Source organism: Vulpes lagopus, chromosome 24, assembly GCF_018345385.1.
Source record: "Vulpes lagopus strain Blue_001 chromosome 24, ASM1834538v1, whole genome shotgun sequence".
NCBI lineage: Eukaryota > Metazoa > Chordata > Mammalia > Carnivora > Canidae > Vulpes > Vulpes lagopus.
Window position 1 is genome coordinate 41,605,938 of NC_054847.1, and position 18,054 is coordinate 41,623,991.

General features: G+C 39.3%; 1 protein-coding gene across 2 annotated transcripts in view; it reads left to right on the forward strand.

Annotated features, from left to right (window-relative positions):
• Nucleotides 1-17,063, forward strand: part of MALT1 (MALT1 paracaspase) — a 58,991-nt gene extending 41,928 nt beyond the window's left edge. For both annotated transcript variants that reach the window (XM_041739707.1, XM_041739708.1), the window contains 7 exons: nt 5,225-5,402; nt 6,144-6,218; nt 6,905-7,032; nt 9,371-9,520; nt 11,669-11,826; nt 12,958-13,083; nt 14,118-17,063. In XM_041739707.1, coding sequence (XP_041595641.1) covers nt 5,225-5,402; nt 6,144-6,218; nt 6,905-7,032; nt 9,371-9,520; nt 11,669-11,826; nt 12,958-13,083; nt 14,118-14,558 — 1,256 coding nt within the window. In that variant the 3' untranslated portion in view covers nt 14,559-17,063. The remainder of the gene's footprint in view (nt 1-5,224; nt 5,403-6,143; nt 6,219-6,904; nt 7,033-9,370; nt 9,521-11,668; nt 11,827-12,957; nt 13,084-14,117) is intronic.
• Nucleotides 17,064-18,054: the final 991 nt, after the last annotated feature.

Sequence of the window (18,054 nt, forward strand, 5' to 3'; positions counted from 1 at the left end):
ACGTTTTGTATTTTCTGAGAATAAAGTTAACTAGAAAGCCAGTAGTAGGGCGCCTGGGTGGCTCAGTGGTTGAGCGTCTGCCTTCAGCTCAGGGGGTGATCCCAGAGTCCTGGGATCGAGTCCCATGTCAGGCTCCCTGTGGGGAGCCTGCTTCTCCCTCTGCCTGTGTCTCTGCCTCTCTCTCTCTCTGTGTCTCTCATGAATAAACAAAATCTTTTAAGAAAGAAAGAGAGAGGTAGAGAGAGGGAGGGAGAGGGCAGGGAGGAAGGAAACCAGCAGTAGATTATTAAGAGACAATATAGTGGAGCACAGTGGTTGATCTGGCCGGCGTCCTAATTCTGTTTCCGTCACCTGTTAGTCATGTGGATTTATGTGAGCTCTTATACCTCTCATTGTCTCAGTATTTCCATCTGTAAAGGGGAGATGACAATATTATCTACTTACTTATGAGAAATATATCATGAGGGTTATAGGAGGTAAGAACCATATAATTAAAGCACTTTATTCAAAAAGTGCCAGGCACAGAGGAAGAGCTCTGTAGGTGACGGTGATGGTGGTGGCGGTGGCGGATGTCCTCATCAGCACCTTGCTAGGTGCTGCAGCTCAGCTCCAGTGGGACAGTTTTCCATCCAAACAATGATTTTCTCCGTAGGCAAGAAGAAATATCTGTAATGAACTATATTCTTGGAAATCATGTTCCCAAGAAATCGAATTCCTTAAAGTTCTAATTGATAGGATTATATTTCTAACCACATGAAGTTTTTTGTCACTTATGAAGATGCCAATGTTGTACCTCTCCTTGAGTGATGGGATAGTCGATTCAATTAATAAGCAGTACTAGACATGCAATCCTTAAAATACCATGCTTTGATCTAATTTATTTTACATAAAAAATGTTTAATCTCCCACAATGTCGTTCGGATATAGACTTTGATGCAAAATGTTTTTCATAAGTCATTTTGGGGTAGACAAAAGGTATTTTGTTCTAAGTGCCTTAGTGATTGCAGAGCGGGATTTATGGCACTGAAATAACGGACCACACTTAGGTTTCCCTGCTTGATGGAGGGTGAACCTTCCCTTGAAGTTGGTGCTTCTCCCAAGTTACAAGTCTTGCTACAGACAGTTGTGTTCCGTGATGCAGATGCAATGGAGGCAATCCATGAGCCGCCTGGCTGGCTGGCTTACATAAGAAAGCCAGTTGTAGAAATGGTACAATTTCTGTTGCATATCAGACCCTTTATGGAAAGTTCTCTAGCTCTGCCTCTGTCCTGATTGGTTTGCACTGGTCATTTAATGCATTTAAAAAATATGTTCCTTATTACATTATAGCCCAGATAAAGGAGTATGCTAGGTGTTGAAGGACATTCAGAAAATAAGGAACATGATTTATACTCTCAAAATTATTTTTTAAAGATTTTATTTATTCATGAGAGACACACAGAGGCAGAGACACAGGCAGAGGGAGAAGCAGGCTCCCTGTGGGGAGCCCAATGCAGGCCTCAATCCCAAGACTCCAGGATCATGCCCTGAGCTGAAGGCAGGCGCTCAACTGCTGAGCCACCCAGGTGTCCCTATACTCTCAAAATTATAAATCCCTTAATATAATGAGAAAAAAATGCCTTTTTGGAGTTCAGACACCTATCAGCTATGTGATTTTAAGCAAGTCATTTGATCTCTTTGTAATTTCCTCATCTCTAAAATAGGGGTATAAGTCATTTAAAGATTGCTATATGGATCAAAAATCAGTTCATGGATATGAAGGTGCTTCCAAAACCAAAACCATGAAAAAGCTATACCAGCTTGGAAGCTTAATGTCTATTATGATTTTTATCCAAGAAATTAAATATACATAGAACTGTAGGGTGTCCGTAAAAGCCAGTATGTGAGGGACGCATATTTACAAAGCTGTGCATCGGTTACCTAATTCCAGATCTCTTCCCCTACCCCAGAAAGAATCCCCATGTCTCTCTGCACTCACTCTTCATTCCTTCTTATCCCAAACCCCTGGCAACAACACAACTCCTTTCTAGCTTTATGGATTTGCCTTTTTGAGACCTTCCATAGAATGGAATCATTCCATACGTGTCCTTTTGTGACTGTTTTTTTTTCACTTAGCATAATGTTTTCAAGGTTCATCCGTGTTGTTGCTTTACTATTATGGCTGGGTCATCATCCACTGTGTGGACGCATCACATTTCCTCTCATCAGCAGGTGGACATCTAGGCTGTTTAAATGGTGTAGATACTGTGAATAACACTGCCTGGAACATTCGTGTACACAGTCTTGTGTGGACACACGTTTTCAGGCCTCTTGGGTTTGTTCCTGGGATTGCAATTGCTAGGTATATGATAATTCTAAGTTTAACTTTTTGAGGAACTGCCTAACCTCCCTCCACGGTGCTTGCACTGTTATGTATTCCCACCAGAAATAAATGATGTTTCCACTTTCTCTGCTTCCTTGCCAACACTCGTTACTGCCTGTGTCTTCATTATAGCCGCCCTAGGAAGTGTAAAGTGGTATTTCATCGTTTTTGTTTTGCTCTGCTTTTTTTTTGTTGTTGTTCTGCATGTGCTTTTTTGCATTTGTATATCCTCTTGGGAGAAATGTTTATTCAGGTCCTTTGCCCATTTTTTACTTGGGGATTTGCCTTCTAATGGTCAAATTGAAGGGTTCTTTATGTACATACTCTAGGTACAAGTTGTCCTTTTAGATATGTGATTTGCAAACATTCTCCCTCATTCTTCAGGTTATCTTTTCATGTACTTGATCTCTGTTGTTTAGTGAATTAAATCCACTCCCTTTGTCATGATTTTCAGAATGCTCCCAATCAGTGCACTCTTACTCCCATTTACAATGATAATTTGATTCCTTGCCAGGCTGGTGTCCTTTCTGTTAGCTGTCATTCCAGGTCCACACCTCGTTTCTCTTACCCCCTGCCTGTAATGAAGCTCACTCTTTCTCTGCCTTCCCACATTGTACCCATTGACTCTCAGGGCCACCCATTGCTGTGTCACTGCACCCTGAGTCCTCTCTGCATCTACTCCAATCGTGCAAGGTTTCCTTAATCACACAATTTATGGTATTTTATGGTATTTCATTATTTACTGACTTTTTTTGTTTTTTGACTAACAGGACAAGCATGAGCAGGCCTGAATGAGTTGCAAGTTCCCTGGGGCAGGAACTTTGTCTTCCTTTTCTTTTGCGTTTCTTTTGGCACATACACGATTTCATTCAGGGCACAGAGGTGGAATAAACCCACCTGAATAAATGAATGTGCCCATTTTTTTTTTTTTTTTACCTGAAAGGTGACATGAAAAAAACCTATTTCTCATTTTAGTAGGAGTTCGAGAACAGTAGACCTGGGTCCTGCCCTCTAGGACCGAATGAAGCAAGTGGCTTAATGTTCAGAGCCAAATTCTTTGTTAGGAATTGGGGCTATAGATACAAAGGATTAGCTTTCCTGTTGTTCCCTGTCTAAATCCCATTTTATTGTTGACATTAGAGTATATCCTAGAAAGAAGTCATCATATCCAGAATACCAAGATAAAAAAATTAGTGGGCGGGATCCCTGGGTGGCGCAGCGGTTTGGCGCCTGCCTTTGGCCCAGGGCGTGCGTGATCCTGGAGACCGGGGATCGAATCCCACATCAGGCTCCCGGTGCGTGGAGCCTGCTTCTCCCTCCGCCTGTGTCTCTGCCTCTCTCTCTCTGTGACTATCATAAATAAATAAAAATTTTAAAAAAATTTTTTTTAAAAATTAGTGGGCCCTGAAGACCACATGCTCAGGGGAACATGTCTTCACAAGTATTTCTGTCAGATATTTTTATAAAGAAGCCCATACTGATATTTTGGGTGTTTTTGTTGTTGTTGTTTTTGTTTTTTTACAGCCAAAACAGACTTCTTTTTAAGAAAATGTTGAGTTGGGCAGCCCGGGTGGCTCAGTGGTTTAGCGCTGCCTTCAGCCCAGGGTGTGATCCTGGAGACCCAGGATCGAGTTCCACGTCGGGCTCCCTGCATGGAGCCTGCTTCTCCCTCTGCCTCTGTCTCTCTGTCTCTCTCTCTCTCTCTCTCTCTCTCTCTGTGCCTCTCATAAATAAATAAATAAAATCTTGAAAAAAAAAAAAATGTTGAGTTGTTTGGTGCAGTTTTTATAGTATTTCTCGGTATAGAAATAATGACTCATCTATGAAATACTTTAGAACCCAGACTTTAGATTATTAATTCAAGAGACTCTTTGGAAAATTAATGATATTTATATCTCATAACAGAAAGGAAAAAATAATCCTTGAAATCAGATTTTCCTTCTCTGCTTAGAAAAAGCTACATTTATATTTTTATAGCCCTTACTAACATTATGTGGAAGTGCCTGCAGAATTTCTTATATTGGATATTGCCATTGCAATATCCATCTGAATTGTGTTTATTTGTTCATCTGTTAAAACTTGCTAAGCTCCTGCTGTGTCCCAGGAATACACAGATAAAGATAATACTGTCCTTGCTCTGGGGGAGCTCCTGGTCTCATAGAGGAGACAAATGAGTCACCAAAGAAGTCTTAAGCCTTTTTCTTTTTTATACATCATGAGATAAAATTGTATTCTGTGTTATACCATTGGTTATAAATGTGTTATTTTTATGAATTAAAATACACTTTAGGGGTCACCCGGGGGACTCAGCGGTTGAGTATCTGCCTTTGGCTCAGGTCATGATCCCGGGGCTCCTGGGATCGAGTCCCACATGGAGCATCCTGCTTCTTCCTCTGCCTGTGTCTCGTCTCTCATGAATAAATAAATAAAATCTTAAAAAAATAAAATATACTTTAGAACAGCATCTCAGTGTTGGTCTTGAAAACCATCGTCAAAATATTTTTCCATGCAAGGATGCCTGGGTGGCTCAGTGGTTGAGCATCTGCCTTTGGCTCAGGTCAAGACCTTGGGGTCCCGGGATTGAGTCCCACATCGGGCTCCCCAAGAGGAGCCTGCTTCTCCCTCTGCCTGGGTCTCTACCTCCTCTCTGTGTGTCTCTCATGAATAAATAAAATCTTTCAAAAAAAATTTTCTGTGCAAACTTAGTTAACATTGACTGTGTTTATAATTGAGTATCTCTTAAATAAACTTGCATTAACTTGAAGAAAACTAAAGTCTAGGTTTCTTTCTAAAGAGTGCTCCATGCAGGTTCGGAGTGCAAACTAGAATTAATTTTTACATCTTTTCTTTTTTCCTTTCCAGGATTATTATATTATGCGGGGCATGGTTATGAAAACTTTGGCAACAGCTTTATGGTCCCTGTTGATGCCCCAAATCCATATAGGTCTGAAAACTGTCTGTGTGTACAAAATATACTGAAACTGATGCAAGAGAAAGAAACTGGACTCAACGTGTTCTTGTTGGACATGTGTAGGAAAAGGTAAACTGCCTCATCTTTGTTAAACAAAGTTCCCTGGAATTAGGTAAATATCAGCCTTGAGAGTTAAATCTGAGACAAACCTGGGAATTCTAAGGAGCACTTAAGCTTGTGAGTTTGTAATTAGATTGAAACCAAAAAGGAAACTAAGGGAAAAATACATTTTCTATGTATTTAATTACTTTAACTTTTTTCCTAGTTGTTAGAGAACAGAAGTGAGAAACTCAAAGGTGTGGGTATTTATTCACACCTCAGAACACCTGCAGATGTGTCTAGTCATTGGTGCATTCATTTCTCCAGGAATTGATAGAAGCAGCCCCCACAGAGGTGGGGCCTCTGGCAGTCCTGGGCTCTCATATACAGAAAGGGTTTGGGTCCTAGTTGTTGGCCACCGTGTTACTAGAGAATAGAACCAGGGATTATCCCTCTCTGAAATATGGTTTTGTGCTTGCTCAGCATTTACCGATCAAAAACCAGTGCCAGAGTTCAGATACAACTCCGGTTTTGAAGCAAACCAGAGAGCGGATGATGTGGCTGTTGGCTGTCTCAACAGCAGAGGAGCCCTGGGTTATTTGGGGCAAATATGTGCCTGATTTGATAATAGGAATTTTGAATCTATAATCTTAATTGATGTGTAATTGAATAGCGTTCTCAGATTTTGCATCATTATTATTTATGCTCTCTTTAAATGCTTAGTTTTTTTCACATTTGTATCTATCCTCCTCCCTCCTCCCTTTTAAATAGAAACGACTATGATGATACCATCCCAATCTTGGATGCACTAAAAGTCACCGCCAACATTGTCTTTGGATATGCCACGTAAGGAAATTTTGCATTTGTGTTCAAGATGCCTTCATTTTTCAATGACTTCCTTTTGATTATAGGTTAGAAGCCTAGATATATCTGTAGAAATGTAGGCATACATTTTTGTCCCTAATATTCTTTTTTTTTTTTATAAAGATTTATTTATTTATTCATTCAGAGAGAGAGAGAGAGGCAGAGACACAGGCAGAGGGAGAAGCAGGCTCCATGTGGGACTCGATCCGGGGTCTCCAGGATCACGCCCTGGGCTACAGGCAGCACTAAACCGCTGTGCCACCAGGGCTGCCCCCTAATATTCTTAATAGGACAAATGAGTTAAGTAATTGACTTTTACTCCTTGTATCTTGGCATCTTCTTTTTACTAAACGCCAGAGCATTTAGTTCCTGCTTAAAAATTAACTTTTTTTCCTAAGATTTTATTTATTCATGAGAGACACAGAGAGTAGCAGAGACAGAAGAGGGCTCCCTGTGAGACCCTATCCCAGGACCCCAGGATCATGACCCAAGCCAAAAGCAGCCACTCAACCACTGAGCCACCCAGGTGCCCTAAAGATTAACTCTTTAATGAGACTGTCATTCAAAAGGCAGAGAGGCAAGCAAATGAGGCTCATCAGTATTTATATAAGCCCCATGTAGCAGCTGTTTACTTTTTTAAAATTTTCTGTCTTTTTGCTGTGTTTAAGGTGTCAAGGAGCAGAAGCTTTTGAAATCCAGCATTCTGGGTTGGCAAATGGAATTTTCATGAAATTTTTAAAAGATAGGTTATTAGAAGACAAGAAAATTACTGTGTTACTGGATGAAGTTGCAGAAGGTAAAATTAAAAATAAAGAGAAAGCTACCCAGGGTTCTCTGATAATTATTTTATTCCTACTGTTATTGTGCAGGTTTGGAATTAGTATTTATTTTTGTAAAACAGTTTTTTCTAGAATGTTCAGCAGCACTCCTGTTTTGCTTCTTCCTCCCTCCTCCTTTCCCTGGTGACTGAGCTCTGTGCCATCTCTGCAGCATGATCCAGCTGCAAAGCTGGTCCCAGGCAAGACTGGAATCTGTGAAGTTTCATCCTCAGTGCTCTGTGCCTCAAGCCTAGTGCAGAAAGAAAAAAAAAACATCCAGAGAGCATCCTCTCCCTGGAACACACAGATACAACTTTATAGAAATTTTGAGGCCCTAGTAGAGAAGGCTGGGTTCATTTTTTTTCATGATGGACTTATAAGTTTGTTTGTTTTTTTAAGATTTTATTTATTTATTCATGAGAGACATACAGAGAGGGCCAGAGACACAGGCAGAGGGAGAAGCAGGCTCCTTGCAGGGAGCCCAAAGCGGGACTCGATCCCGGGATCATGCCCTGAGCCAAAGGCAGATGCCCAACCACTGAGCCACCTAGGCATCCCTACTTAGTGTTTTTTTTTTTTTTAAAGATTTTATTTATTCATGAGAGACACAGAGAGAAAGAGAGGCAGAGACACAGGCAGAGGGAGAAGCAGGCTCCATGCAGGGAGCCCGATGTGGGACTCGATCCCAGGTCTCCAGAATCAGGCCCTGGGCTGAAGGCGGCGCTAAACCACTGAGCCACCCAGGCTGCCCCTTAGTGGTTTTTAAATTCTGCTTTCAGGACACAATCCTAGAGGGCTAACATCATGTCTTCCATTTCCTTCTCTGCCTTTTCCTTCTCGGGATAATGTTATGCTCCCATCGGGTGCTGAACAAGTACAAACCCTACTATACCAGTAGACTGCCAGGTATTTTTTTGAAATGTCATTTTAAAAAACATACCCAAAGGCAATTCTTTTGTGAACTAGCCCATGGAAAATGGAGTTTCATGGGTGTTCCAAAGATGGCAGGTAGAGGATAAGGTATGTGAGTATTTCACTAAGAGCTGTGAGTCACCTTTGTTTATTTTCATATTTTTATCTGTGTGTAGATCTCTTAGCTGGATCACCTGACTTAACCACTTTCCCATTTAACATAGCCAGATCTTTGACCTCCCCCCACCATCCTGCTTCAACCGGAAAAGTTCTGCTTTCATCTGTTTTTTATATTTAGCTTCTATTTAAGAATAGATTCTTCTGGGATCCCTGGGTGGCGCAGCGGTTTGGCGCCTGCCTTTGGTCCAGGGCGTGATCCTGGAGACCCGGGATCGAATCCCACATCAGGCTCCCGGTGCCTGGAGCCTGCTTCTCCCCCTGCCTGTGTCTCTGCCCGCCCCCCCCCCCCTCTCTCTCTCTGTGACTATCATAAATAAATTTTAAAAAAAAATTAAAAAAAAAAAAAAGAATAGATTCTTCTCTTTCAGAATCTTAGTTTTACCTCTTTTTTTTTTTCAGATAAGTAACTACATACCCGGGGCCAGATATTATTACTTTATAACTTTATTAATAATTAATAATAATAAATAGTAATAAAAATAGTAAGAGAAACTATAATTTATTCATATTAAAGAATATGATTTATATGGCTTTGTAAATTTAAATTGATGTTTATCAATTGTCACAAGTCCTTGCCTAAAACATGTTGGGTGAAAACACAAAGCATGCATATAGCATAACATTTGTTAAGCTTAAAACCTAAAACATTGGCATAAACTACTTACCAGTGCCTATGCATGAGTGAAAATTAAGATATGCACGGGAATATACATACTACATTGGATAGTGCTTATTTTGAGTCAGGGGAGAGAGGACTTATGGTGATTTAGCCATATCAGTGGTTGTAACATTATTATTTCTTAAAGATATCTGAGATAAAGATGGCATGATATCTTCCTTTCTCATAGATAAGTAGTCATTTGTTTACTAAATACATGTATTTCTCAACAGAGTATAGACATAAAATTACTATGGCTACCCTTGCAGTAAAGAATATACTTCTAGATCTTTGTAAATGTTAAAGCTTCAAATATTAGGGATACGATAATAGAATTATAGAAGATAAAAGCTAAAAGGGGGCCTTTAGAAGTGGCCTGGCCCAATATTTTCTCTGTTTGCTCATTACTTTGAACTGTGCCTGGCACATAGTACGTGTTCAGGAAAATAGTTGTTGAGTGCATGAGTGATAACTGAGGCTGTAACTGGATTTGCCAGAGAATTCTTGACCTAAATATTTTAAACATAGAAAGATTGTGGTCTTAATACTTATTTCTTATCTTTCAGATATGGGGAAATGTCACCTTACCAAAGGCAAACAGGCTCTAGAGATCCGGAGTAGCTTATCTGAAAAGAGAGCACTTACTGACCCAATTCAGGGAACAGCCTATTCCGCAGAATCTCTGGTTCGGAATCTACAGTGGGCCAAGGCACATGGTATGGTGATGTCTGGCTTTTTGTGAGATTTTTCTATACTATGCTGCATTAAATGATGAAGGAGGTTTTTTTCCCCTCCTGAATAAATAGTTTTCCTCTTGATTTTGTACTGAAAATATATTAGCCTGGTGGGCAAACCCAAGACTAAACAACTTATGTAATATACAGTCCCTTAGATCCTATTCTGTTGTGAGCTGTTGGAAGTGTGCTATTTGAAAAATCAGACAGGTTTGGGTTCTGATCCTGTCTCTACCACTGGATAAGCATGTTACCTATAAATGGGGACAAGAAATAATACCTGGTAACGTTGCTGGTCTTGAATGAGATTACACACGTAAATAGAGAAGCACGCTCGTCAGCAAATACTACATGCTCATATTACTGAGTATTCTCTGTCTTTGACTCTTGAATCCATCAGTCAGTGAGCAAGACAATAGAAGGTGAGGTGGAAATCATACCTGTAACTTCATTACCCTGGGTAATTCTATGTGACTTAGTGAAAAAGTAAGTTTAAATTATTGACCGAAATGAAGATTTTAGATTTGTTGTGAGTCCCAAATATCTGTATTATGTATCCCTTACTGTAGATAATTGAATTTGTATTCGTTGAACTTCATTTTCCTAATAGTCTGTTCTCTAAGATATATTTTTGGTAAATATGTTAAAGCACATTAAAATAAAATGCCACAAATATAGTGTCTTGGTTTTTCAGATAGTTGGATAAGTAATTGAAATGAAAAAAAAAAAAAAAGAAATTGATTCTTTTCCTTTAAAAAAGCCCTAAACAACAACAGTAACAAAATCATGGTGGTAAAAATCAACAGTAAATACAACCTTTATGAAATGAAACAAAGAGAACATTTCTTTACTTGCTGTATGAGATGCTGCCGAATTCATGAATTGCCTGCCTAATAAAGCCAATTAGGACTTCGAATTAAAAAAAAAAAGAAAAAGAAACTTTAGACATAGGCTCATCCAATATTTTTATCTGTTTGTTCTTTACTTTGAACTATGCCTGGCACATACTAGGTGTTCAGGAAAATAGTTGTTGAGTGAGTAAGTGATACTGAAAACATCACTGGATTTGCAGGATAGTTCTTGGCCTAAATATTTAAAACATAACGAAAAAATTGTGGTCTTAAAATAATACTTAATTCTTATCTTTCAGATATGGGTAAATGTCACCTTACCAAAGGCAAACAGGCTCTAGAGACGTGGAGAGTTTATCTAGAAAGAGAGCATTTTTTTTTTTTTTTTTTTTTTTGGTAACAGATTTGGTATTTTTTATGTTAAAGAGCGCAAAGTGGTAAAAGGAAAAACGTTAAGACTCCCTCAGTTAATCATCAAAGGATGCAAATTCAGCCTACACAATTGAGAATATATTAATAATTAAGAAACAAATACAGAAAATGGTAAACTTAAGTAGTAATTAGAGAAAATAAAATTAAAACTATGATAGTACAGTTTTTCCTTTTTAATACCATCAACTAGGTACACACTTTGAAAATTAATGTTACTTCATTTTGGAAATATTATGGTGAGATCTATTTACATTCTATATAAAAGGAGATGTCACATGTGTGAGGGACCATCGAGTAGCTGTATCTAATAATCCTAAAGCATGAAATACATATATATTTGAAATAATGACTATGATAGAAAAACAATAAAACCCAGAAATACCACAGATACTCAAGAGTAGTGGAATTGTTCAAAGTAACAAATATTCAGTGACATTATGCTTTCTTAAAAACTGTTTTCATGAAGATTGAGGCAACAGTGAAAATTTATCTACAACTGTATGGATACTTTCGATTCCCACTGTGAAAGTTACATATGCAGAGGGATGAGAACTATAAGGAAATAGTCAATGAAAGATTCTTATTTGCTTGACCAGCAGAACATGGGGCTTTTTTTTTTTCTCTTTAAGTGCATGCATGTGTGTCTGTGTGTTTTTTTGTTTTGTTTTGTTTTTTTGTTTTTTTTGTGTGTGTGTCTGTGTGTTTTTCAACAATGTGTTATAGAACATTTTTAAGTGAAAGCAGAAGTTCTCACTATATTTTGTCCCATAAAGAACAATTGCCTGTTGCTTATCAGAACACTTACCAAGCACTTCTCAAATAAGTTGTTCTTTTTGTTCTTTTTCAGAACTCCCAGAAAGTATGTGTCTTAAATTTCAGTGTGGCGTTCAGATTCAGTTAGGGTTTGCCGCCGAGTTCTCCAATGTCATGATAATCTACACGAGCATAGTCCACAAGCCACCCGACGTGGTGATGTGCGACGCCTATGTCACCGATTTCCCTCTTGTAAGAACCCCCTTTTTTCTTTTACTCAAAATAGGATGGTATAGCGTCACTTACTAAAGACTAAACATATGGAAACTTAAAGTTGATGGTAAATTTAAAGGAAATATGAATACATATATATTCCATTTATCTAAATACTTATTTGTATTTTAGTATTATTAGTATTTAGTATTAGTCTATTTTTCATATTTAATATATATTATATTACATTTAAAAACTAACCCCCCAAATACGCTAAATTTATCAAATTTAGGAATGGCTAAAGTTCACCTAGGAAAGAAGCCTTTAATTTCCTTACCCCTGAGGAGGATATCAAGTGTGAAGAAATAAAATTATCGTATATTAGAAGCATAGAAATTTAGTTGTTTTTTTCTGAAAATTAAGATATCATCATTTATTTCATTTATTTCCGTTGGCCTAAAGAAGCCAATAAATAGTGCTCCTCTTTCCTACATGACTGTAGTAAATTGAGAAGTAAGCAAGGAGCAAGACAAATCCAGAACATCACCCTTGCTACTGATAAAGGTTTCACAGAGGACACTGCTTCGTGTGAGAGCAAACGGTCCAGCCCTGAACCCCAGATTAGACAGGTCTGTCTACCAACCCTGACAGCTCTGGACTCACTTGGGCCTCCTGGGCTTTGGGCAGGGAGAGCCTGAGGCCTTCTCTCTGAAGTTCCAGAACAGATCTCCTGCTCTCAGCCAGGGCTTGGCTCTTAGAGAAGAAAAAGGGAAGGGCTGCCTGTATGTACACGTCCATTTATTCTTTTTAAATATATGAACCATGTAAATCCCCCTACACCTTCCCAAAAGTGTTGAGTGAGCAGGGAAAGAGTCACACACTAACAGGGCTGGAACCCTAAAGGAAGCTCAAGTGGGCTAAGAAGTACTCCTAGGGGTAGTTTGAAAGTAACTAGCCTTGCAGAGCTAACTTTTTAAATGTATCTGTGCACAATTTAGAATTCCTGTTAGACTCTAGAATGTTGTTCTTACAGTTTCTTTAGTCCTAGCAAAGGGCTCACCTCTCAGGCCAAAATTCATAAGAGAGCAATACCTGTTCAGATAGTTTACTGTCATAGACTACGTTGTGACCTTAAGTGATTTCATTAATAACGTCTGCTGATTTTCACAGGACTTAGATATTGATCCAAAAGATGCAAATAAAGGGACGCCTGAAGAAACTGGCAGCTATTTAGTATCCAAGGATCTTCCCAAGCATTGCCTCTACACTAGGCTCAGTTCGCTGCAAAAATTAAAGGTTATTACTTGTCCTGTTTATAACTACTAACGTAATGAAAGTGAAAGTTCATGTTGGTGTGTGACATTGTATTAGTTTATAGATGAGCTGCTTCATTGGTATTAAACTGAAGTAGAGGTAAGTGATACACAGTGCGTCTCATCAGTGACCCTTGCAATATTCTGTTCTGTCCCTGGTAGTGGCCTGAGGGTTTTTGTGTGAGAGCACATGTGATTACTCTCCACATTTTTGAAAACTTAGAGATACAGAGCATGGTCTGCTTTTAAATACCTTCGCATCGGGCAGCCCCGGTGGCACAGCGGTTTAGCGCCGCCTGCAGCCCAGGGCCTGATCCTGGAGAACCAGGATTAAGTCCCACGCCGGGCTCCCTGCATGGAGCCTGCTCCTCCCTCTGCCTGTGCCTCTGCCTCTCTCTCTCTCTTTCTTTGTGTCTTCTTAAAAAAAAATACCTTTGCATCTTCAAGTAATCATTTCCTAGTTAAGGAACAACACAGACTATTGTCATCCTATTCCTAGCTAATCTACCTGCAGTCTCCTTTGTCTTTGAAATAACCCTAATGATCGGATTCAGTGGTATTTCTCCACCTGGGACTGTGGATTATTATTTCATGTTTTTTAAAACAGCTAAACTTCTGGCCTAGGTGTAAAGCCAGATTCTTTCATTAAAAGATCATTCTCCATCTTCACTAATAGGGAAGGGTAAGTTTCCCAACCCCCACCGCTTAGAAAACACCTTTCCACTGTTCACCCAGAGTATGGTACAAGGTCGCTGTGACTCTGGCTGCTGTCAGGAGCAGGATCTAGAATTCCACCAGTTGAAAGTACTGAATGAGGGAAAGGGAAGGCGATTATACTGGGCCTTCCTGAGTGTGGGGAAGGGGTAAACGGGCCTTGGGGATTTGGAACCTGGGAAAGGGGAGTGAGAGTGGCTGCTGTTGTTGTGTGATCATGTGTATTTGTATATGTCAGTAAGTACTCTTAAGATTGAGATGCTTTCACAATTGATAAAAATAATTGTTTCTTTTCCTTTTCAGGAACATCTCATCTTCTCAGTCTGCCTGTCATATCAGTACTCAGGACTGGAAGATACCGTAGAGGAGAAGCAGGAGGTGAATGTTGGGAAACCCCTCATTGCCAAACTGGACATTCACCGAGGTTTGGGAAGGAAGACTTGCTTCCAAACTTGTATTATGTGTAATGGCCCTTACCAGAGCTCGGCATCCACCTCAGCGGGAGGCGGCCACTACCACTCGTCTCAAGACTCGTTCCACGGGGTTTACCATTCGCACCTTGGTAACTCAAGTAACATCTTGCCATCAGATGGCTGTCGCTGCAGCCGGACGGCAGATGCATTTATGTCAAGTCACCACACCCACCACTATCCATGCCAGTTCGGTAGGAGCAACGTGCCAGTGGAGACAACTGATGACGTGCCATTCAGTCTCTCCGATGCACTCCGAATTTCCGAAAAGTGACCTCCTTGTTGTTGGAAGTTGTCATAATTACCAGATGCCTCCTGTGCAACAGGACTGACATGAAGGGAAGCATCATGAAGAAGCAAATACCTATTCAAAGAGAGAGAAGATTAGTAAAGATATTTCATGGCAAACTCGGGACTTTCAGGTGTTGGAATTATATTATTTACCCACGGACCCTCTTCCTTCTTTCTTAGGAGCTGATGAATTGGTTGACTTGTTCTGTAAGGGTAAAGGATGGATGTGTATATGTTCGTGTGTTTATAACAAAAATATTTTCATTTTGAGCACTCTGAAGTAAGAAGATGAGAATGACGTTATTGTAGAGTGAGTCATTGAATTTTTAGAATCGGCAAAAAACCCTGGTGATGATCACACTTAACCCAGTTTCATCAGTGGGAGAAACAGATGGAGGCATCTTGTGTACATTAGAGCTGGCACCAGAACTGAGACCTCCAGGTTTCCATTCCAGTGTTTATTCCACTACACGCTACCTTCCTGACAGGTTCTGAGACACGTTTTACATTTGTAGATGGCTTTAAGGATAATATGTAAATATGCAGGTCTGTATATAATCTTAGAAATGTATAAACCTTAATTTGTGATTATAGGATGTCACTGCAAGCATCAGTTACGAGGTTTGTATATAAATCTTATGTAGAACAGGCAGAAATTTATGGTTCCTAAGGTCAGGAAAGCACATGGAGAGGTGACGAAATGTTTGTCTGTCTTAGAGCAAGACAGCAGGATGCTTCTGCCACTGAATAATCTTGGCAGCTGCTTCTCTGAATCTTACCAACACTGGATATGTCCTCCTTGATAACATTTTTTTTCCTTTTTTTTTTTTTTTCGATAACATTTTCTTAATGAATTTTACTGGCCTTAAGAGAGAATCTCACCACCTTTTGTCCTACCTAAAGCAAGTTAAAATGGCAAGTGCCAATAACAAAAATACTGAATTAGTAATCTTAAAACATTCCACAAAGAAAATACCAGGCTCAGGTGGCTTCGCTGCTGTATCCTACCAAACATTTAGAGAATTACACCAATCTTTTGCAAACTCTCTCCCAAAAATGCAAGGAGAGAGAACACTTCCCAACTCATTTTATGAAGCCACTATTATGCTGATACAAAACCAGGTGAAGACATCACAAGAAAACAGATCAAAAAGTCATCAGCAAAATACTAGCAAACTGAGTCTGGCAACATAATAAAAATGATCATACACCATGACTAAGTAAGATTTATCCCAGGAATGCAAGGTTTGTGTAACATCCAAAAATCAATGTTGAATGCAAACAATTCTCATTATTCACAGTAGTTATAATCTAGGAAGTCACAATGAATACTGAACCAGTGGATGCAGAGCCATTGCTCCTAGGGGAAATGTGTGCGCACGTGTGTGTGTGTGCATTCATATCTCAAATAGATTATATATAATCTTAAATCCTGAGAACAATTTATCCTGGTGTATATTGTTTTATTTTACAAAGAAAATGAGGTTCAAAAATATTAAGTGACTTCCTGAGGCTACCCCACTAATAACTGCCAGAATTGGGATTCATACCCGTCCAGCTGGCCCCAGAGCCAAAGCTCACACAGCCCTGCCCCTGGCCCCTCATCTTCTGGTCATGTCTGGGGCGGAGCTGGAACAGGAAGGTGAACCATGGCCTTGCTCTCCCCCACTGGGAACATGCATATCAGCGAAACTCAAAATTTTCATAGGTCTGCACATATCTATGAGTGATCATTAAAGTGCTGACAGTTTTGATTTGGGGATTACACATTTTACAAATAAACTGGTAAATTCACAAGTATAGGCTCATAAATAATGAGTATCAACCATCCCATACTCATAAAGGACAAAACTACTACATTGACTTGCTTGTCTTAATAGCTGCAGAACATATGATAAAATTCTGCACCCATTCATGATTAAAAATAGTTAACAAACTAAGAATAAAATGGAAATTCCCCAATATGACAAAAAGCAACTACAAAAAGCCCACACCTAACATCATTACTGGCAACAAACTGAATGCTGAATGTCCTCCCCCTAACATCAGGAATAAGACAAGGACATTCACTCTCACCCTTTCTATTCGACCTTGGTTCTTGAGGTCCTGTGCAGGGCATTTAGGCTAGAAAAAGAAAAGTTAATCCTACTGGAAAGAAGGAAAACTATTCATAGATGACAATCTTATTAGATAGAAAATTCTAAGAAATTCGTTTGAAAACTACAAAATGAGTTCACCAGGCTACAGGATAGAAAGATCAATATACAAAGATCAGTTTTATTTCTGTGTCAGCAGTGAACGTTCTGAAATTGAGATTTTTAAAATTTCTATCTACAGTAGCATTGAGATGAATAAAAACTATACAACAGGGATCCCTGGGTGGTGCAGCGGTTTAGCGCCTGCCTTTGGCCCAGGGCGCGATCCTGAGGACCCGGGATCGAATCCCACGTCGGGCTCCTGGTACATGGAGCCTGCTTCTCCCTCTGCCTGTGTCTCTGCCTCTCTCTCTCTCTCTCTCTGTGACTATCATAAATAAAAATAAAATAAAGCATGTGCCCACTTTAAAAAAAAACAACATTGTTGAAAGAAATTAAAAGAAAACCTAAATAAATGGAAATACATTTTGGCTCATGGAATGAAAGACTTTACATTGTTAAGATTGCTCCCAAATTGCTCCACAGAGTTACTGCAGTTACTATCAAAATCCCAGCTGGCTGGTTTGCAAAAATTGACAAACTGATAAAATTTATACAGAAACGCAAAATTAATAAAATGATCAAATTTGCATGGAAAATACAAAAGCCAGAACAATCTTGAACAAAGTTGGAAGATTCACACTTAACCAATTACAGAAATTAACTACAAAGCTACAGTAACCAACAGTGTGACGCTGGTATGAAGATAAACATGGATTAATGGGATATAAAATATATCTGAGAATCCAGAAATAAGCCTATAATGTTTATGATCAATTAATTTTTGACAATACTGCCAATAGCATTCAGTAAGAAAGAGTAATCTTTTCAACAAATAGTCCTAGGACAACTGTATAGCCAAGTGCTAAAGAACCCCCCCCCCCCTACATAAATTTCAACCCAGAAAGGATCCTATACCTAAATATAAGAGCTAAAATTGTAAAACTGACAAGAAAACATACTAGTAAATCTTCGTGACCTTGGACAAAGCAGTGGTTTCTTAGCGACAACACCAAATGCACAAGCAACAAGGAAAAATAAATAAATTGAACTTCCTCAAAATGACTCTTACGTTTTAGAGAACACCATTGAGAAAGTGAAAAGACAACCACAGCACAGGAGAAAGTGTAAAAATCCTGTCTGATAGGTACTTGTGTCCAGAGTATATGCAGAACCTCTTATAATGAGCCATGTATATACTAGTGCTTAATTATGTTTACTGTAGGGCGGTAGCCAGTGAACTGCCCAGTGGGCCTTCTGTAATGATGGAAATGTGTCCCTGTC